Source organism: Microcaecilia unicolor, chromosome 12 (genome assembly GCF_901765095.1).
Source record: "Microcaecilia unicolor chromosome 12, aMicUni1.1, whole genome shotgun sequence".
NCBI lineage: Eukaryota > Metazoa > Chordata > Amphibia > Gymnophiona > Siphonopidae > Microcaecilia > Microcaecilia unicolor.
In genome coordinates, this window is record NC_044042.1 from 98,371,446 (window position 1) to 98,393,901 (window position 22,456).

A 22,456-nucleotide genomic window follows, 5' to 3' on the forward strand; every position below is an offset into this window, starting at 1 on the left:
GCCAATGTACTAGTGAAGGACAATTTTCATTCTAATCTGCAAAACAGAAATCCAGCAGTTAACGGCCACGAAAGTGATCTAACCATCAATTTTTATCTACCAGTCAAATCATCAACAAACATCAGTGATATGTCATGCTACTGGAACTAGGAACAGCCAAGGTGAAACCGATAATTAACATCCACCTGAAAACAGTGCGCTCTTTTTCTGTATACCAGTGGCGCTGAGAAGCCATACTCTCCATCATACCTAACAAAGGTCTTTTTAAAAGGTAAGAACCAGTTTTTCTACATTTATCCAACAGCATATATTTTATCTTTTACCAGTTGCCGATCGTTTGATAGTTCGGCAATCGGCTTTTTTACACATCACTTTCCCGTCTTTCCACTTATAACCACTAACAGTTTCCTCCCTCTTCATGGCTTAAGTTTCTTTACAGCGTTTCAGCCATATATGTGCTGAGCTCTGACCCGCAATATATTTTTCTAGATATATTCACGTCACCTAACAGCATTCACACAACACCTGTTTTTCAGTTCTATATAAAGTTTTTCCTTTCTTCACATACTTAGATTGTTAGACTTCATCACCAGCCTACGTGCGACTTCCTACACATTTTCGGCATCACCAGTTTTTTTCCCCTGCATAGTCAAAGTTGCCAGTTTTCATTGGGTCTGTTACTGTCAATATATGTAAGGCTCACTCTGCCACTCCACGGCTTATGTCTTTCACTGTTGTGTCATGCCTCACGATAAGAATCTCTTTTGTAAATTACCTCCTCTACACAACCTATCCGCACTTGGGGCTCTGTTTACTAAGGCGCGTTAACGTTTTTAACGCACCTACAATTAGTGTGCATGCTAACCATGTAGGCGCATACACAGTTAACGTGCGCTAAAAACACTAATGTGCCTATAACGCAGCTTAGTAAACAGGGCCCTTGGCGATTTATAAACCTCCTTCCATAGCCACAAAAAATGCCCCTTATTCCCCTTGCATTTTACAGAATATAAACATCATTATTTTTGTCTCTATCCTGTTTTACCATTATGTACATCCTTCACTTTTTTGTCTCGTTAGCATATGCTTCACTTTTTAGTCCACCTCTTTATTTTCTTTTTTCTTAGCCACCCTTTTGCACCTCTTTCATCACAGTTTTGATACTACTAACACACATCAGGTGTTCTACCATTTGCATAATTTACATTGCTTTTCACAATATAATGTACCGCAATTTTTTTCAGACCATAACGTTTTTAAGGATTTACTTCTGACGACTTTGTCCATAAGGATTTTTTTAATATACATGTTTACCAAGGTTAGTTCCCATATCGCTTATTAGACATACATACACCTATGCTTTTGAACACATATAAACCTATTTTATTGATATTTTTCTTAAGAACATCATTTATATACCTTTTTTAGTCCTGTTCAAAAAATACTGCACACTAGCTAGTTCTTGTTTCTCTTGTTGTTATATATATAAATTTTTTATATCTACATTTTTAGCCATATCTGTTCCTGTATCATCTTGTCCTCAGTTATATTTCCTGTTGTCCATATTCTTGCTTTTTTAAATAATTGTTTTACCTTGTAGCCTACTTTATCATTTTAGTATAACCTTTTGACATTTGTATATTTATTTTATAGACATCTACTTTTGTTAATATTTTAATTTTTAATGTATATCTCCCTTTATTTGTATAGGCTCCTGAAGGCGGCACTTTCAGTGCCAAAACATAGTACCGTGTTGAGTCTTCTTTCAATAAATTTTGTTTCTACATTGAACATTCTTGATCTGTTCATTGAAGAGCCTGATTCTGTTCCCACTCTCCTCCTGTTCACGTCACAGACCCAACCATAATTCAAGCCTTGACTTATTTTTCTTTTTGCTCTTCTGCAGTGGAGTAGCCACCTAATGGTAAGAGCAGCAGGATGAGAACCAGGGAAGGCAGTGTACAAATCCCACTGAAGCTCCCTGTAATCTTGGGAAATTATTTAACTCTCCATTTCCTCAGGTACAAACAGATTATAAGACCTCCAGGGCCAAGAAAACAACTGCATGTAACTCAACCCGAACTGCAACTGGAAAAGGCCTCCAGTTCTGTGGGAACCAGGAACAGGTATCCCATTCACAGCTACCCTTCCCTTTATCTGCACTCCCCCCCACCCCACCCCATCCCACCCACGTACATGCCTAGTTTGATCATTGCAGTGATGGTCTCTAAGCCCAGCCACAGGTATTTCCCTTGAGCAATAACCATGACTCGGTTCAAGAATCAGACCTGAGACCTTCCACATAGCAGTACACATCATTTGTCATTATGCCAAATTCATTTCAACTGAAACTGAACATGAAAAAACACACTGCCTCATCCTCTCAATCCAACACAATAACTACAAACCCACAACCATAAACACCCCAGACCACACCCTCCCCATTTCAGATAGCTTATAAATACTCAGCGTTACAATTGACCGCAATCTTACACTTGAAAATCAAGTAAACTCCACCACAAAGAAAATGTTCCACTCAATGTGGAAACTTAAAATGTGTCAAACCTTTCTTCCCGAGGGAAATATTCCGTAACCTAATACAATCAATGGTACTAAGCCATGCAGATTACTGCAATGGAATCTATGCGGGATGTAAAGAACAACTCACAAAGAAACTCCAAACCGCTCAAAACACAGCAGCCAGGCTGATAGTAAATCACGACACGAACATGCCAAGCCCCTCCAAGAAAAACTGCATTGGCTACCAATCAAAGAACGTATCACCTTCAAAATCTGCACCCTGGACCACAAGATTATCTACGGTGAAGTCCCAGGATACATGACAGACCTCATAGACCTACCAACCAGAAACAGAACAGGATCATCACAAACATACCTAAACCTCCACTACCCAAACTGCAAAGGACTCAAATACAAAGCGACCTATGCATCCAGCTTCTCCTATATAAGCACACAATTATGGAACGCACTGCCAAAAGCTGTGAAAACAATCTGCAACCATCTAAACTTTAGGAAATCACTAAAAACCAACCTGTTCCAAAAGGCGTACCTTACCGACCCAACATAAAGACCTAAACTCTGCAACACAGCAAAACCAAAGATCATACTGGGCACTATATAACCTTCCCTACTTTTGACCCTAATGTACCTGAAATACACCTTCCTTATTCGACCACATCATCATCTTGTATTTGTTCCTCTACTGGACTTGGCGAACGCCTTTACGGTACTATGTAAGCCACATTGAGCCTGCAAATAGGTGGGGAAATGTGGGGTACAATTGTAACAAATAAATAAGAAAATTACTAAGTAAAAAATGTGTCCTAGACCAGTAAGAAAAGCAACTCTTCGTAGAGCTGTAGAAAGAAACGATATAAAACCAACCCGCTCGTAAATTTCTGGGTCCGTCATCTTCGGCTTTGATCCCCTACCTCAGAGGGTGCCAATGGTAAACTTGGTGGATACACCCAACCGTTTCCAGGAAAGCCAACCGAGTCACAAACCCTGAAAAAACACTGCTGCCCGGACAAGCCTGATGACGTGGTATCACATCACACCTCAGCACAGATGTCACCTGCAGACCCGGGTCAATGGCTGCTAAGGCTCTGCGTGACGTCATCGCCTCAGAACGCCAAAATTCGCGTCACTCACACACAACCCCCGGCCGGGGAAGGCAGCACCGTAAACGTGACAGGGACTGATATTGGAGGCCCTCGAATGCCTTATCATTTGTGCTGCAGAGGTGGAAAGGAAAGAGAACCGTGACCCGAGCTCTTTCCTCCGCCACCAAACACAACTAACAAGGAAGCGATAAGCGACCGGTGGCAAGCCCAGGGCGCGAGGCTAAAGGAACCCGGGCGGGACACACACACAGGGAAACCGAATGAGGGGTTTCAAGGGGGCAGGGAAAGAACACGCGAGGGCCCACCCCAACAGCCTCACCTTTTTCTTCAGCTCCTGGTCCACTTTGAGCAGGGAGGCCATGGCGCGAGGAGCGTTGCGGGCTCTGGGAGGACGGGACCTGCGCGCGTGTTCGGCCGCCGGAAGCACTCCCGACGGCACGACGCAGCGCACGCGCCGACCCGGACGTAAGCGGCCGCGGCGCCGCCAATCGCGCGCGCTCGCTAGCCTGTACCAACCGCAAGATGGCGGCCAAGGCGTAATAACTTGTGTTGGTCTTGTAAATCAGCTATAGGAACCTTTAATCATATTCTTTTTGATTGTTGTAAAACCCTCAAATTTTGGAATAATATTTGGTGTGTGATTTCTCATATTTTTCACTTATCTGAAATACTTTCAATCAGTAAAATCATATTTGGTTCGCCTGTTATTGAAAAGGTTTTAGATAAATATTCCTCCAAATTGTATGATAGGTTAATTGCTATAGGTCTAAAAACGCTTTTAGCAAATTGGAAGGATAACTCCTTTCTTAACTCTCACTTTTGGTGGCATTCTGTTTTACAAATTTCACTTATCTTTAGCCATCAAAGCTAAAAATGTGTTATATTTTGACAAAGTGTGGTTGCCTTTAAAAACTTACCTTTCTTTAAACAACAACTCTCCATAATATTTGATTGTATTTTTTGTACCTAGCCTTTTGGTTCTTTCTAATTGTATTTATTAATTTTATCTAATTCTATGTAAATTGCAGGTTCTGTATTGATTTTATTTATAATTTTGCTTTTCCCTATTCTCCCCGCCTTTACCCTCCTAGCCTTTCTCTCCTCTGTTATATACATATTAATATTGATATCTTTTTATCTATTTGATTATTCCTTGTATTTTGCATCTCTTATCCCTGTATATCATTATAAATTAACTAAAGTATATATCACTCGGGTGCAGATAAGCTATACTAAACATACAAAAAATCCGCTGCAAAAAATGACTATAATTAAACTGCATGCAATACAGTCTAATGTTTAACAGGAAAAAGGCCTCAAAGAGCTTGCAGATCTTTAATATATCTGTTTAAGCTAGAACGGATCAAAGAATCTTGCCTTCATCATCGGCCAAAACCTTCTGATGTAACATATTTTCCTGCTAGTGTAGCATGTCTCAGTTCTTTTTTTTTTTTTTTATTTATGATTTTCAAAATACATTTATGAATACACATAAACTTATGCAATTTAGAAAATAACAAATTGAAGATATATAATATAATTATCAACTTTAAATTTTAACTATCTCAGTTCTACTGTTCAATTACATGAACAATTCTTTCCCATATACAGTATCGTAATTAGCACCGTCACTTATCTTTCAAGTTGGTGCTTCTGGACCGCGTTGTCCAAATTAGTGCTGTACTGTACTCTCCTCTGCTCATGTGCCGAGCCGACGGTGGCCAGCATTTCGCAAGGCTGCTTCAGGGTCTCGGTGTCACATGGGAGAATGGACAGCACGGCTGAAGCAGCCTTGCGAAACGCTGGCCACCGTCGGCTCGGCACATGAGCAGAGGAGAGTGCAGCACAGCACTAATTTGGACAACACGGTCCAGAAGCACCAACTTAAAAGATAAGTGACGGTGCTAATTACGATACTGTATATGGGAAAGAATTGCTCATGTAATTGAACAGTAGAACTGAGACATGCTACACTAGCAGGAAAATACGTTACATCAGAAGGTTTTGGCCGATGATGAAGGCAAGATCCTTTGATCCGTTCTAACTTAAACAGATATATTAAAGATCTGTAAGCTCTTTGAGGCCTTTTTCCTGTTAAACATTAGACTGTATTGCATGCAATTTAGTTATAGTCATTTTTTTGCAGCAAATTTTTTGTATGTTCATTATAAATTAATAAAATGTCATGGAAAAAAAAGGCAGCGGGGGGGGGGGGGGGGGGAGAGGACAGCAAGAAATTATCGGGAGTTCAGGAAGAGCAAAAGAGGACCGTGGGGAGAATGGGTTACCCAGTTGCGAAAGGGACGTGGTCTGGCTTGGCCTGGATTTGAACTTGCATCCCAGAGCAGTGCTGGATTTGTAGTCCCTGGTTTTTACCCATTGAGCTCTGCATTGCCAGTTCCAAAATGCAAAATTTCCCTTTGAACTTGATAACTTGGCAGCAGCTCTACCACACTCAGAGCTGCCAAGCTGTCCAGTTCCAGGAGGAAAATTTGAGACCAGCGCTGATTTCAATGGGAAAAATCAGGAACTACAAACCAAGGAGGTTTAATAAACAGGAGCGGATGTGAGCTTATCTAGACCATTCTGAGCAAGGAAGCCAATTAGGACTATCTGAGTTTCCCCTTCCCAGCGCAGCCATCATCCCCGTTCACTCAAAACAAAGCAAGCAAACCTATGAACTGTTGCATCCACATTGTCATTTTTTTTTGTCCATCTGTAACAAGTATAAAGCTGTTTCATTTGGATAGGCAGTGCCTTAAAAGGTGGAGGACAACTTTTTTTACTTCTTGGACAGCTTTTTAATTTATTTGAAAAAACAGCTTTAAAATAATTTTAAACTCTGTATTTTGATGTCATGTTTGTACACTAAAAACTAAGGGTGTCTTTTACCAAGGTGCGCTCGTGTTTTTAGCACTTGCTAAAATTATGGGTGCGTTAAACATTAGAGACGCCCATAGGAATGCATTGGTGTCTCAAACATTTAGCACGCTAAAAAACTGAGTGTGCCCCTTAGTAAAAGGGGGTCTAAATAAATACACTATATACAATACAGATGGCCAAATTTCAGTGAGGATATCCTGTTTCCTGATGGGTTCATCTTAATTGTTGTAATCTGCCTTGAGAAGCATGGTGTTATAAAGATGATGGAATATATTGAAATGAAATGGAAGTAGAATTAAACTCTCCTTTCATTGGGACACATGTAATCACATCTTCATCTGTTGTGTAGAACTTTACCTTTTAGATACACAAATGGATTATTCTGTTTGAGCATATTTCAGGGACAAGTGGTTTATAAGTCAAAATAATAAAAACATTTTCTGTCAAACAGATCTCTCGTTTGTGGAAACTTAACTAAATAGGCTAATGCAGCCCATTGGTTTTCTTATATTGTGTTCTTGTGATGGCTCATACTGTGAGACTTATGCCATATCTATAACAATTGTCCAGCCTGCGGCAACACACTCGCTAGAATGCTATCAGAGTGTTACCAGTTCTTCTCAGGTTGTCTGTACAGTTGCAGATTTGGCCAATTAAGCAGTTCAAAATAGTCCCGCTGTAAATATCACAAATGGAACACTGTGGCCCCCTATGGGCTAAATAGGGAAATAGAGTGGTTAGTCATGTGATGATGTCTATATTAGAGAGGCTGAAATGCGGGGAACCAGGGGAAAGGAAGAAGCTTTATGGATTGTCCTGGAAAGAGAAGATAGAACCTGTATCCACATGGGAGTTATCTACAGACCTCCTGCGCAAACGAAGAAGTTAGACAAGGATCTGCTAGAAGATATTCAAAAGATTGGTATGAAATTGGAGGTGCTACTGTTGGGAGATTTCAATTTGTCTGATATGGATTGGAATATCCTGTCTGCAGAATCGGAAAGAAGTAGGGAGATTGTGTATGCCTGTCAAAGTGCCTTGCTCAGACAAATGATGATGGAACCCACGAGGGAAGGGTCAATGCTGGATCTAGTGCTCACGAATGGGGGTAGTGTTTCCAACATCCAGATGGGTGGCCACCTATGTAATAGTGATCATCACATCGTATATTTTGAAATAAAGGCGGAGTGCAGATGCACAAAACTCAAAGTACTGGATTTCAGACGTATTGATTTTGATAAAATGGGGGAATACCTGCAGAAGGAGCTGTTGGCGTGGGAAGGCACAGAAGATGTGGAAAAACTGGCCCAAGCTAAAGGCTGCTCTAAATATGGCGACTGATCTTCTTGTGAGGAAAGTAAACAAAAACAAGAGAAGCAGGAAGCCTATATGGTTCTCCAAACAAGTAGCTGAAAAAATAAGAGCAAAAGAGGCTTTGTTCAAGAAATACAAAAGAACACGAGAGGATCACGGAAAAGATTATTGGATTAAACTGAAAGAAGCGAAGAGGGAAATATGGCTAGCGAAAGCGCGAGTGGAAGAAAAAATGGCTAAAGATGTAAATAGAGGTGACAAGACCTTTTTCAGATATATTGGAGAAAGGAGAAGAGATAGGAATGGAATTGTGAGACTGAAAGATAATAAGAATGACTATGTGGAGAGTGATGAAGATAAAGCGAACATGCTAAACAATTATTTCTCTTTAGTGTTCACGGAGGAAAATCCTGGAGAAGGACCGCGGTCAGCTGCCGAGGGAATGTCTGGGAATGGAGTGGATACTGCGCCGTTTACGTTAGAAAGAGTTTATAAGTTTGAAATCAAACAAAATAAAACATGGAAAAGAAAATAAGATGATACCTTTTTTATTGGACATAACTTAATACATTTCTGTCAGCTAGCACATTTGCTTATTTCCGATCTGACGAAGAAGGGCAACCTTCGAAAGCTAATCAAGAAATGTATTAAGTTATGTCCAATAAAAAAGGTATCATCTTATTTTCTTTTCCATGTTTTATTTTGTTTGATTTCTATTGATAACCTTAAGAGTGGACTAACACGGCTACCACACCCTTCTAAACAGTTTGAGAATCTGAAGGTGGACAAAGCTATGGGCCTGGATGGGATACATCCCAAGATACTGAAGGAGCTCAGGAAGGTCCTGGCGGGCCCTCTTAAAGATTTATTTAATAGATCTTTAGAGATGGGAGAGGTTCTGCGGGATTGGAGACGGGCAGATGTGGTCCCTGTTCACAAAAGTGGAGACAGGGAAGAAGTGGGAAACTACAGACCAGTAAGTCTCACGTCGGTGGTAGGAAAAATAATGGCGTCACTGCTGAAAGGATAGTTAACTTTCTAGAAGCCGACGAGTTACAGGACCCAAGGCAACATGGCTTTATCAAAGGAAAATCTTGCCAAATGAATCTTATTGACTTCTTTGACTGGGTGACCAAAGAACTGGATGAAGGACATGCGCTAGATGTAATCTACTTGGACTTCAGCAAAGCCTTTGATACAGTCCCCCACAGAAGACTCGTGAATAAGCTGAAAGGGTTGAACTTAGGACCGAAAGTGGTGAACTGGATAAGAAACTGGTTGACCGACAGGTGGCAGAGAGTGGTGGTAAATGGAATCCGCTCGGAGGAAAGGAAGGTGAGTAGTGGAGCTCCTCAGGGGTCGGTGCTGGGGCCTATTCTGTTTAATACTAGCCGTTAAGCCCATGAAAATGGGCTACTTTTGGAATGGGGGGGTTCCAAGCCCCCCCCCCCCTGGAGTTGCTGCCGCCGACCCTCTACCCAGCCCGAGCAGCACTGTAAACTTACATCAGCACGCAGCAGCAGGCACATCAGCAAAGCTGCCGTCAGGGCGGGCTTCCTTCTCTGCCTGTGTCCCGCCCTCGTGTGACGTAACGTCAGCAAGGGCGGGACAAAGGCAGAGAAGGAAGCCTGACGGCAGCTTTGCTGATGTGCCTGCTGCTGCGTGCTAATGTAAGTTCACAGTGCTCGGGCCAGATGGAGGGGCGGCGGCGACTCCGGGGAGGGGGGAGCGGTTCCGATGTCTGCAGCATGCCAGTAGAGACTTCCCTCTCTGTCCCACCCCTTCATCACGTATTGAAGCGGGGGCAGGGCAGAGAGGGAAGTCTCTATTGCGCATTTGCGAGTGAGTACGGTCACTCGCCGTTTATATGTTTGATATTTGTGGGAGATATTGCTGAAGGGTTGGAAGGAAAGGTGTGCCTTTTTGCGGATGACACAAAAATAGCCAATAGAGTGGATACCCTGGAGGGAGTAGAAACAATGAGAAGGGATCTCCAAACCTTTGAAGAATGGTCAAGGGTGTGGCAGTTAAAATTTAATTGCATTCATTCAATGTACTCCGGACTACCATTGATATACAACTATTATTTATTAAACAACATGTGTCCACAATCCCTCATAACAAACTTTGATATTCACAACCACTCGCCAACCATCATTCAAACCTTGTATACCCTATATATGGATACATTTTAACTTGCACTTCATGTATAGTACAGAACAGAGAACAAGCTTCTTGCTTTCACATAATCCGTGATAGAGATCTTTTATCTCAACGTGTCATTAAGCAAAACTGCTGTTCAAAAACTTCATGCACAATCCATAGTCCAATTTTACCACGCTCTTAGATGTATTAGTCCCATCACTATCTCACAAGTAATGTGGGTACAGTTCAGAGTGAGAATGTTCTGCCTGTGGAAGGCTGTCGAAAAGATGCGTGCACAATAATTCACTTCAGTGGATTCTTTTTTTTTTTTTTTACATTTGTACCCTGTGCTTTCCCACTCATGGTAGGCTCAATGTGGCTTACATGGGGCAATGTAGGGTTAAGTGGCTTGCCCAGGGTCACAAGGAGCTGCTTGAAGTGGGAATTGAACTCAGTTCCCCAGGACCAAAGGCCACCACCCTAACCACTAGGCCACTCCTCTCCACTGAGTCTGGTCCTCAATTGAACAATGTTATAATTATCAATGGAATACAGTCTCCCCAAGGGGTCTTAATCTTGAGTGGCTGTGACGTCACAGCCGGAGGGCAGAGTCTGTGAGGTATATAACTCTGTTCTTGCAACTTATATGGAAATCAATTATCCTACCTAAAATATCTGATGAATCTGATAAAATGTCTATGTGATTTTATAATATCTGTTGTCCTTAAACTCATTGTTAATCATTGGAAGGGTAACTCACCTCTTTCTATCCAAATGTGGTGGAATTGGGTTATATTGTATAAGAAATATGAAAATAATTTAAGTTGTACTTTCCAGAAATCTCGTGTTATTAAGATGGAAAACTTTGGATAATTATTTATCTAGTAAATAACTCACAAAGGTCAGCCACTGCAATCCGTGAATATTTATACTTTCATCCTGGATAGGATATTCTTTCTCTGTACAACTATTTGTTGTACTGTTCTTGTTCCTATTATACATTTGTGACTTGTTTATACCTGAATTTAAGTACATATTTTTGTAATTATACTCAATACAATATTAAAAAAAAAAAAAAAGAAACAGGGAAGTAATTTAACTTTCTGGACTTCCCGTCGTCCTAAAATCTCCATCATCCTCTGTCACAGTCTGAGGGAAGCGGAAGAGAAATTTGTGACGTCAGCGACTCCTCCCGTCTCGTTGATCTTCCTGATGACGTATGCCAGCCAGCGACCAATCCTACGCGGGAGGAACCTAGTGTTCCGCAGACAGTGTGGGGCCGCAGCCAATGGGAAAGGCCTGGAGGCGGGAGACCTGTACGGCAATCCGGAGGAATCACCAGAAGAGAAGAGCACGGGCAGGCGAGCGGGAGCAGTGGTTGCTTGTGCGGGTGAGAGGAGCGGGGGAGGGGAAGGGATCACCTGACACCTGAACTGCAGCACAAGTTGATTGTGTCTGTCAGTTACTGTAAATGTGTTAGCGTGTGTGTGTCTTTGAGAGACTATGTGCTAGTTTGTGTCACTCTGTATGGCCGGGGGTGGTGCATGGTTGTTATGTGTGTGTATCTGAGAGAGAGTGTGTGTGTGTTAGTCAGTATGACAGAGTGTTAATTTCTGTGTATGTCAGAGCCAGTATAGAGTGTATGTCTGTTTGATAGAGTTTCTGAGAGATTATACGTTTGTATATGTCAGAAGAGCCAGTATAGGTTTGTGTGTGTATTTGAGAGAGTATAGGTGACAGACAGAGTGTGAGCATGTCTGCAATTAGTGTGTGTGACAGAGAATGTGTCAGAGTGTGAATATGTCTGTGTGTGTGTTTGAGAGAGTGAGAGACAGTATATGTTAATGTGTGACAGAGACAGTGTGAATGTGTATGTCTGTCAGTGTATGGTTGTGTGTATTTGAGAGAGAGTATATGCTGGTGTGTGTGTCTGGGATAGGTGCATTGCCTCAGCTTTGTCTATCCTTTGTTTGTTTAGTCTGACTTTTAATCCTTTTTGAGGGGTCATTATTGACTCCCATTTATTGTTTCAACAACAGATACTCAGTGTGGCAAAAATAGGGCTTCATTGTGCTATGGAAACTATTCTATACATGGCTATCTTTATTTCACTATTCTCCACAATCTTATTCATTCTCTTCTGATTTTACCTCTGGATTACTGTAACTCTGTTTAAGCTGGTATAGCGTTACCAACTCAATTATCTTCAAACCTTGCATAATTCATTTGCAAGGCTTCTTATCACAGAAATTGGTTTGATCATGTCACTTCACTGTTTCGCCATCTTCGTTGGCTTCTGTTCCCTTCCTGTGTCTTTTTAAAAATCCATTCTTTTGTACACAAGTCCTATTATTATGGCTGACCTTTATTTTTTTACAAAGTACATAAGTACATAAGTAATGCCATACTGGGAAAAGACCAAGGGTCCATCGAGCCCAGCATCCTGTCCACGACAGCGGCCAATCCAGGCCAAGGGCACCTGGCAAGCTTCCCAAACGTACAAACATTCTATACATGTTATTCCTGGAATTTTGGATTTTTCCAAGTCCGTTTAGTAGCGGTTTATGGACTTGTCCTTTAGGAAACCGTCCAACCCCTTTTTAAACTCTGCTAAGCTAACCGCCTTCACCACTTTCTCCGGCAACGAATTCCAGAGTTTAATTACACGTTGGGTGAAGAAAAATTTTCTCCGATTTGTTTTAAATTTACTACACTGTAGTTTCATCGCATGCCCCCTAGTCCTAGTATTTTTGGAAAGCGTGAACAGACGCTTCACATCCACCTGTTCCACTCCACTCATTATTTTATATACCTCTATCATGTCTCCCCTCAGCCGTCTCTTCTCCAAAGGCATAGATTGTTCTCAGTGCAGCACGTCCTGGCAGCATCTTCAACTTAAGCACCTTTTAATGTTTGGAAAGTGCAGTATCTATTCATGCACGGTCTTTTTAAAGACCATCAAACATTGTTGAACTTGACTGCATTACTCTTAGTCTTACAGAACATTGTTGGATTCCTGAGGCAGGCACTAGAGTGCCGAACACGGTGCCATGTCGAGTTTTATATATTGTAGCAATAAAGTTTGTTTGTTTATCCCATCGCTTGTCAAGCATTCTTCCTTTTCCTGCTTCTAACCCGTGGGACTTGTTTTGTGTTCAGTTACCTTTTGGTTCCTGATACAGTTATGCCAGCCACAGAGCTGGTGTCATCATTCTCACCTAAATACTGGAGATAGTGTATGATTTATAGTGTTCTACATCCACCTGTAAAATACACGCTTTGTAAGCTATGCACATATTTACAGAATAGCACATACCAGATTTTTGGCATTTACGTATGTGCCATTTACATGTTAGCAAATTCTTTTATAGAATTACTCCCTCGGTTTCTACTTGAGACTGCATCGTTTGTAAGATGCCACTTGGTGTTTATTTTCAATGTTCATCTGCAAAAGTGTAATGTGAATACCAGTATTGTTGATTCTGTCTTGTCTCTGTGCCTTAATAAAGTTCTTTTGTTAGAGAAGATCTGATCTTGAATAATTGCTTGTCTAGGAATTGGGCAGGAATCCTTCCAATACTAACAAGAAATTTTTGCTGTATGTGGACCAGACAGCAGAGAGAGTTTAGCTATTTACTGGAAGCTTAATTCTTCATATTTCTTTCCACTGATGATCATTTCAGCACTCCAGATTTAGCCTCTGTAAGATCCTTGCATGGTCTGTCAGAGGTCTCAAGTTTGTAGATTACCCCTAGTTGGCTGTGTCAGTTCATAGTAACATAGTACATGATGGCAGATAATGATCAAAATGGCCTAGCCAGCTGAGACTGACTCTTGACCTGCTCACTTGGGTGCAGAGGCGGTTTAAGGTCTTCCAAGTGGTCCAATCTTTTCCTACCACTGCAGGAAGCTGTTGAGTCACAAAATTTCAAGTCATAGGGTATTCCTGCATGACTTCAGATGATTTTTCATGTGTTTTGACTGTACAGAATGTGTCTAAAATCTTCAGGTTGATACTTCCTTTCTGTTTGGCTAGCCACATCTCTTGAAATGTCTGGTTATGATTTTCTAGCAAAGAGATGTTGAGCTTACATGGTTCAAGGCAGCATGTGATAATTTGACATCCATCATTCATCAGTGCGTATATCTTCCCCCCCCCCCCCCCCCCCCCCACTCTCTTCTTCCTCACATGGATAAGAGTGTTTCCGTATCAAGCAAACATATTCAGTACTGGAAGCTGAGCACATGTGCTTAATGTAGTAAATTACAGCAGATAAAGACCTGTACGGTCCATCCAGTCTGCCCAACAAGATAAATTCATTTTACATGGTATGCAATACTTTATATGTATACCCGAGTTTGATTTGTCCTTGCCATTCTCAGGGCACAGACTGTTGAAGTCTGCCCAGCACTGTTCTTGTACTAAAAGTTCTGAAGCTAACATCGAAGCCCCTTAAAATTTACGCTCGAGCCCATCCATATCTATTCAGTCACGATCAAGGCATAGACCGTAGAAGTCTTCCCAGTACTGGTTTTGCTTCCCAATTACCGGTATTGCCACCCAATCTCCGCTAAGCTTCTGTGGATCCATTCCTTCTAAACAGGATTCCTTTGTGTTTATCCCACGCATTTTTTAATTCCATTAACGTTTTCATCACCACCTCCCATGGAAGTATCTACCATCCTCTCCATGAAAAAATACTTCCTGACATTATTCCCGAGTCTGCCTCCCTTCAACCTTAATTCATGTCCTCTAGTTCTACCACCTTCCCATCTCCAGAAAAGGTTTGTTTGCAGATTAATTAATAAGTACATAAGTACATAAGTAGTGCCATACTGGGAAAGACCAAAGGTCCATCTAGCCCAGCATCCTGTCACCGACAGTGGCCAATCCAGGTCAAGGGCACCTGGCACGCTCCCCAAACGTAAAAACATTCCAGACAAGTTATACCTAAAAATGAGGAATTTTTCCAGTCCATTTAATAGCGGTCTATGGACTTGTCCTTTAGGAATCTATCTAACCCCTTTTTAAACTCCGTCAAGCTAACCGCCCGTACCACGTTCTCCGGCAATGAATTCCAGAGTCTAATTACACGTTGGGTGAAGAAGAATTTTCTCCGATTCGTTTTAAATTTACCACACTGTAGCTTCAACTCATGCCCTCTAGTCCTAGTATTTTTGGATAGCGTGAACAGTCGCTTCACATCCACCCGATCCATTCCACTCATTATTTTATACACTTCTATCATATCTCCCCTCAGCCGTCTCTTCTCCAAGCTGAAAAGCCCTAGCCTTCTCAGCCTCTCTTCATAGGAAAGTCGTCCCATCCCCACTATCATTTTCGTCGCCCTTCGCTGTACCTTTTCCAATTCTACTATATCTTTTTTGAGATACGGAGACCAGTACTGAACACAATACTCCAGGTGCGGTCGCACCATGGAGCGATACAACGGCATTATAACATCCGCACACCTGGACTCCATACCCTTCTTAATAACACCCAACATTCCATTCGCTTTCCTAGCCGCAGCAGCACACTGAGCAGAAGGTTTCAGCGTATCATCGACGACGACACCCAGATCCCTTTCTTGATCCGTAACTCCTAACGCGGAACCTTGCAAGACGTAGCTATAATTCGGGTTCCTCTTACCCACATGCATCACTTTGCACTTGTCAACATTGAACTTCATCTGCCACTTGCACGCCCATTCTCCCAGTCTCGCAAGGTCCTCCTGTAATCGTTCACATTCCTCCTGCGACTTGACGACCCTGAATAATTTTGTGTCATCGGCGAATTTAATTACCTCACTAGTTATTCCCATCTCTAGGTCATTTATAAATACATTAAAATTTTATTTATTTATTACATTTGTACCCCGCGCTGTATACCTTTCAAATATTTGAACATCTGTATCATGTCACTCCTGTTTCTCCTTTCCTCCAAAGTATACATGTTCAGATTGGCAAGTCTCTGCTCGTACAGTTTGCAGCGCAAATCCCATACCATTTTTGTAGCTTTTCTTGCACCGCTTCCAGTCTTTTTACATCTTTAGCCAGATACTGCCTCCAAAACTGAACACAATACTCCAGTTGGGGCCTCACCAACGATTTGTAGAGGGGCATCAACACCTCCTTTCTTCTGCTGGTTATACACTTGCATATTTCATAAAGTATACATATAAATGCAAACCCCTATCCCCTGCCCCAGGAATGCTTCAGGATATTCAGCAGTACTATGCTTACAGGGCCTCTGCACTATCTAGCTAGTAACAAGGTGGGCTGTGGGTGGAGCAAGGTGGCCTCCAGAGTTATTTGGTATCGTTGATAGCTATACCAGCTAGATAAAGTTAGCTATATGGATAAGGCCAGCACTAACTACCCTATCTGGATACTGGCATGGAATATCTGGATTTTTTTTTCTTTTAGCTGCAACAGCTGACGTTTTAAAAACGCACGTCTCTCTATATTCAAGTATCTTACGTCTTATCTATGACAGTTTATCCTGACACATCAAGGCTGTTTTTTTATGCATGGTCACATTATATATGTATATTGTTTTCTAAGGCTTCATTAAGATGTTAATTTCTTAAATGTATTTGGTTTACAGTATATGAATTGCATTTTGATTTTTGTTTAACATAGACCGCTGATGCTGGTGCTGTACGCCGAAACACAGCCCACGTTGGGTCAGTGATGAAAGATTGATGTACAAGATTCATACAATCCCGCTTTTGAAACCTCCTCTCTGTATTGTTTCTTGTAGTAAAAGCTATACAGCGCCTGAGCCTTCAAATCCAGAAAAACATTTTTTTTCCTTGAAATGAACACAGATGGATCTTTTGGGCGTGTTTGGCGTCAGTGCCTATGTTTGGTTGTGTGAAACAGAATATGCCTTTTGCATTGGTGTTAACGGGGTTATTGTGTAATGGAATTGGTTCTTCTCCTACAGGTATGGAGGGATCCAGGTCTAGCTCCACCACGCAGGTGAGTTTTGTATGCCAAAGATGCAGCCAGCCACTGAAGCTGGATCCCTCCTTCAAAATCCTAGACAAAGTTGCCATCCAAGAGCTGACAGGTAAGGCGAGTTAGTCTGTGGGAGATCTGTGTTTCTGTTTGCCTAATAACTTTTATGTTTGTGCTTGCATGCCATGTTTTCAAGACATGTTGGGGAAGGATGGGGAGAGTATCATGACAGGCACAGTTGGAACAAAACTTTAGGGTGTGGCCTTTTATGACTTAAGATTTTCAACATTTTTCTCATCTAAGAATAATTTAGATCTAGGGCCTTTCAGATCCCAACATTCGATACAGTGTAATCACTGAGAAGCATACATGTGGCCAGCTGAATAACGATGGTCAAGCTGTTGATTTGAAGAAAGAGTTTTGGAACAAAGTAGTAAGCTATTAGACTGGTAAAGCTAGACATGAATTTGAGAAGAAAAGGACACTTAGAAACATGTGTAGCACCTTAGATGTACCTAGGCTATTTATTGTGCTTATTTTAAGCCTATTCTATAAATTAAAGTGCCTTGGAACTGGTGTAAATACTCATAAGAACATAAGAGTAGCCATTCTGGGTCAGACCGATGGTCCATCTAGCTCAATATCCTGTTTTCCAAACAGTGTCCAAGCCAGGTCACAAGTACCTGGCAGAAACCCAAATCATGGCAACGTTCCATGTAGAACCCCAAAGAATAGCAAGATTCTGGAATCCTAAGGAGTGACAAGATTCCATGCAGAATCTCAGAATAGCAACACATTCTAAAAATCCCAGGGCAAGCAGTTGCTTCCCATGTCTGTCTCAATAGCAGACTATGGACATTTCCTCCAGGAATTTGTTCAAACCTTTTTTTAAACCCAGGTACTCTAACTGCTTTTGAAAGAGTTTCAGAGCTTAACTAGATGTTAGCCTAGCTGTTAGCACAATACACATATTGTATATACTCAAATCTCTCTATATAAAAGGCAACACCAACGTTCTATGAATCCTCCAGCCGGAAGTGTGAAGGGGGCGAGATATCCGGTTTCCCTATGAGTGTCTGCCCCGCCCTCTCTGTAACACAGTCAGTGAAGGAAAACAGCAGAGCACGAAATCAAATCGCTGGCTCTGTAACAGTGAAGGATTCAGAGGGGGGAGGGGACAGCAAAGCACAAAATCAAATCGCTGGCTCTGTAACAGTGAAGGACTCAGAGGGGGGAGGGGAGAGAGGGCAGGGACACACACACAGAAGAAAACATTGCTAGCCCCCATTTCATTTGCATCAGAAACGGGGCTTTTTTACTAGTATTAATATAAACCAAAAATTGTTTCCACAAAAACCCCATTAAGAATCATGTCTCGGTTTAAATTTGAGCCTTCCCCTTCCCCCCCCCCCCCCCCCCCTCACACACACAGTGTTGAGGATTTCTCCCCTTACTACCCTCTCCCGGGTCAGCTGACGTTGCCACAAAAAGCATCGCGGTTGTCCAGCAAGGGTCCCTTAAGCATGTACAGACGATCAAGGCCTCATACCGGCCGACCACGATGCTTTTTGTGTCAACGTAAACTGGCCCTGGAGAGGTTGGTAAGGGGAGAAATGTTGGAATATATTAGTTGGTTTATATTAGAGTTTATATTCCCCTCCCCCCCCCCCCCCCCCCATTTTTTTTTGTTAGGAGAAAAATGTTGTCTGGGTTTATATTTGAGTATATACAATACATTAGAATTCTATAATTTGTGTGCGTACTTGCGCACTGTCTCCAAACTCCACACACACCCAACAGCAAAGTGTATACTGAAGTAGCATGTACTGTTCTGCTAGTTGGTATTCTATAATTTAGCAGCACCACATACAATTCGTGGTATATCAAACCTGAGAAATATATGAATAAATAGAAATAAATAGATGTATGCACGTAAAAGGCTAGACTGACACTATTTTCGTGGCTCCCTGATAACTTCCCCCTAAGGGGTAATTCTGTAAAGTGGGCTTCCGTTAAGATGTGGGTTTTTGTTTTTTTGTTTTTTTTAACTGTTAACCTGTTATTAGTAACTAGGTCTCACTTCATAAAATGGGACCTATGGTAAAATAGCTTGAGTTAGTGGTAAAATATAGCCCCCATTTATAACTTTACCCCTTAGTGTGAAGAGTTTCAGTCTCTGGTAATGGAGCTGATATTGTGATGTCATAATGCCTCATTCCGCCAATGCTAAAGAGCCAACGTCATCCTTATCAGTGAAGGAGTGGCCTAGTGGTTAGGGTGGTGGACTTTGGTCCTGGGGAACTGAGTTCGATTCCCACTTCAGGCACAGGCAGCTCCTTGTGACTCTGGGCAAGTCACTTAACCCTCCATTGCCCCATGTAAGCCGCATTGAGCCTGCCATGAGTGGGAAAGCACGGGGTACAAATGTAACAAAAATAAATAAAATAAATATCATAGTGGCTTGATTGCTCTAAACTTGGCTCACTTTTATTACATTTAATTATTACATATAAATTTAATATGAATCAAAAACTATTTCTTCACTCAATGTATAATTAAACTCTGGAATTTGTTGCCAGAGATTGTGCTAAAGGCGGTTAGCTTAGCGGAGTTTAAAAAGGGTCTGGACGGCTTCCTAAAGGAAAAGTCCATAGTCCATTACTAAATTGACTTGTGGAAAATCCACTGCTTATTTCTGTATTGAGCTTTTTTGGGGGATCTTTTTTGGGGGATCTTTTTTGGGGATATTTGTGGCCTGAATTGGCCACTGTTGGAAACAGGATGCTGGGCTTGATGGACTATTGGTCTGTCCCAGTGTGGCAATACTTACGTACATGTAGCAGCAATTTCAATTTGTAGAGACATTTCTTTTTTCTATAATTAAGTGGGGGTTATCAACGTGGGCTACCGTTAGATGGGTTATTTTACCGATAACCCCAATTAAGTAGGCCTCATTGTATAAAATGAGACCTGTGCTAAAAGGGCACAAGTTAGTGGTGAAATAACCCATCTTAGCCTTAGCCCATGTTGATAACTTTCCCCTTTTATTGTAAAGGGATCGAGACTAATGTCGCCACAGGCTGAATAATATATATTTTGTTACAAGATGTTGTAGAGAGAGCTGTGAGAGGTTAAAACGATTTTAATGAGAAATTGGTGTGATCCAGTCTTCGAGACTTAATGCCAAAAGTTTTGTTTTAAATACGGGACGCATTCACTGTATGGTTATGTAGAAAAAAAAACCCAAACACTTGAAGATATTAAGGAGTTTTATAGGAATTCATGTAACATAACATAGTAAATGACAGCAGATAAAGACCTAGACGGTCCATCCAGTCTGCCCAAAAAGATAAACTCATTTTACATGGTATGTGGTACTTTATGGGGCCCTTTTAGAAAGCGTTGGTAAGCCCAGCATGGGCTTACCGCACGCTAACTCGGAACTGCTGCCGGCCCAATGTGGCTGCCGCCTTGAGTACCTTAAAAAATTTTTAATAGTATATGAATTGCATTTTGATTTTTGTTTAACATAGACCCCCGAAACACGGCCCACATTGGGTCAGTGATGAAAGATTGATGTACGAGATTCATACAATTAAAGGACTTATCCCTCTTTTGAAACCTCCTACGCGTCGCTGCACACTTCCCGGTTACCGCAGGAGCCTTTACCGCCACCTCACTGGGTGGTGGTAAGTGCTTCCTCTCACCCCCCCCCCCCCCCCCCCCCCACACGATCATTTTTTAAGGAGCTTTTTACCCGTTGCGGTAAAAAGAGCCCTGGCGTGCGGGAAAAACGACCCCTGCTGCTACAGCAGGGCCATTTTTCCCACAGCTTAGTAAAAGGAGTCCTATGTAAGTTGTTCAAGCAGATCAGTTAAAATCCACATAGAGATGGTGTCGTGTAAAGGAACATAGGAATATATGGGTGTCTAGCAGCCCGTGCTAAATTTTAGCACGTTCTAAAAACGTTAGCGTGTCTTAGTAAACAGGACCCCTATTGTTGCCAGGCATTTTAATGAGTATAAATGTGATCATTTAAATATCTTCTATATGAGGATTGCTCAGATTTGGAAATTGGGGAGAGGAGCGGACTTAAGGATATTTACAGTATTGATATATTTGTATTCTTTTGGTTTTAGCTCCTTTGGTTTCTACAGCGCATATTAAACCAGGGGAGACGAATGAAGAAGAGAGCAGTTCAATTGAGGTAAAGTCTTCATTTTGTTTCTTCATTGCAGAGGCCTAGCAGAAAAGATACTGCTTCTGTTCTATGGTTCTGATTTAAGCAGCTGCTAAAGGTGCCAAATTTTGAAGGCACCAAATATATAGGCTGTAGAGGAGCCTTCTTCTACTTACTTTAGGGCCATGTGCATGCACTGCCTCAGAGAGGCGCTACTGTGTTCCTCTTTTTTTTCAGTTCAGTCTTTGGGATCCTTTACAAACTCCCCCACCCCCTGATCTCTGGGGTCTGCTGTCTAGTATTGCTATGGTGACAAGATCTTAATCTGGTCCTGTCCCAACCATAGCAAATATATTTTCCTTCACCTCCCACCCCATGCTTTCAAACTGGGTGAAAAACTTCACCCCTCTTCCCTCACTCCCATCCTGCCCCAAATAGACTGATAGGTAAATCAGCTGTGAGTCTCAAATTCTGACTGCTACACCAGTACCCATTTATCATGTTCAGCTGTATACAAAAACTGAGAATTGTAACAGAGAAGCTTCATCTTATTGCCAATTCACTGGGGGTTTTTTCTTAAATTTTTTAAAGGAAACATTTACAGAAAATAGACAGGATGGCATATCCAGAAGATACATTCCTCCAGCTAGGTAGGTTTTTTTTATCCTTTAAGTTTCACTGATATGCCACAAATTGTAAGGTCAAGGGTTAGGATTGTCTATTCAATAGACTGCATTTGGTTCATTAATATGCCAAAACTCTTTCCATGCACATTAATTTGATTATGCGCATTATCGATTTTGTATGTGTTTAAAAAGTTGTAATGAACATTTAAAGGATTAAAGTTGTTAAAACAAATGCATGAGACAAACTGGCGGGGGGGGGGGGGGGGGGGGAAACACTCAAAAATCAAGAGAGGAAAAAAAAAGCCAAAGGAACTGAGTTTTTCACCTGTGCACATTCCTATCAAACGTACTGATGTACAACACAGTATATGGTCTGCTGCAGTACAGGAACATGATGCTCTCAAGAAGCTGTGTGACGATACTATAAACTGACTTTTGCCTTTAGTTAAGCACCTCACTTTCTCTTGTTTTGCCTGTTCCTTGTCTGTGAGTTTCTGTTTTCCTCACTTCCACTTTAATTTTGTTAGCATTGACTGACAGATACAGCCATGTCCACAATTCCAGCTGCCACCCTTCACTTAAAAAAAACAAATCCATTATACATAGCCAAGCCACATGATCTGCATCTGCTGCGACCCAAGAGACAGAGATAAACACCTCAAAATCCTGACTGAATCCTTCAAACAGAAAGGATACAACCC

At 41.6% G+C, this 22,456-nt stretch overlaps 2 protein-coding genes across 3 annotated transcripts in view; one reads left to right on the forward strand and one right to left on the reverse strand.

Annotated features, from left to right (window-relative positions):
* Positions 1 to 4,072, reverse strand: part of PSME3 (proteasome activator subunit 3) — an 85,495-nt gene extending 81,423 nt beyond the window's left edge. The window contains exon 1 of the mRNA XM_030220787.1: positions 3,964 to 4,072. Coding sequence (XP_030076647.1) covers positions 3,964 to 4,005 — 42 coding nt within the window. The 5' untranslated portion in view covers positions 4,006 to 4,072. The remainder of the gene's footprint in view (positions 1 to 3,963) is intronic.
* A 7,233-nt stretch (positions 4,073 to 11,305) lies between these two features.
* The window catches only part of BECN1 (beclin 1), a 66,102-nt gene continuing 54,951 nt past the window's right edge, over positions 11,306 to 22,456 (forward strand). The window contains exons 1-4 of one of the 2 annotated variants that reach the window (XM_030221475.1): positions 11,306 to 11,376; positions 16,936 to 17,061; positions 21,089 to 21,156; positions 21,721 to 21,779. In XM_030221475.1, the coding sequence (XP_030077335.1) occupies positions 16,938 to 17,061; positions 21,089 to 21,156; positions 21,721 to 21,779 (251 nt within the window). In that variant the 5' untranslated portion in view covers positions 11,306 to 11,376; positions 16,936 to 16,937. Of the gene's footprint in view, positions 11,390 to 16,935; positions 17,062 to 21,088; positions 21,157 to 21,720; positions 21,780 to 22,456 lie in introns of both variants that reach the window. The other variant, XM_030221476.1, reaches the window with a different exon arrangement.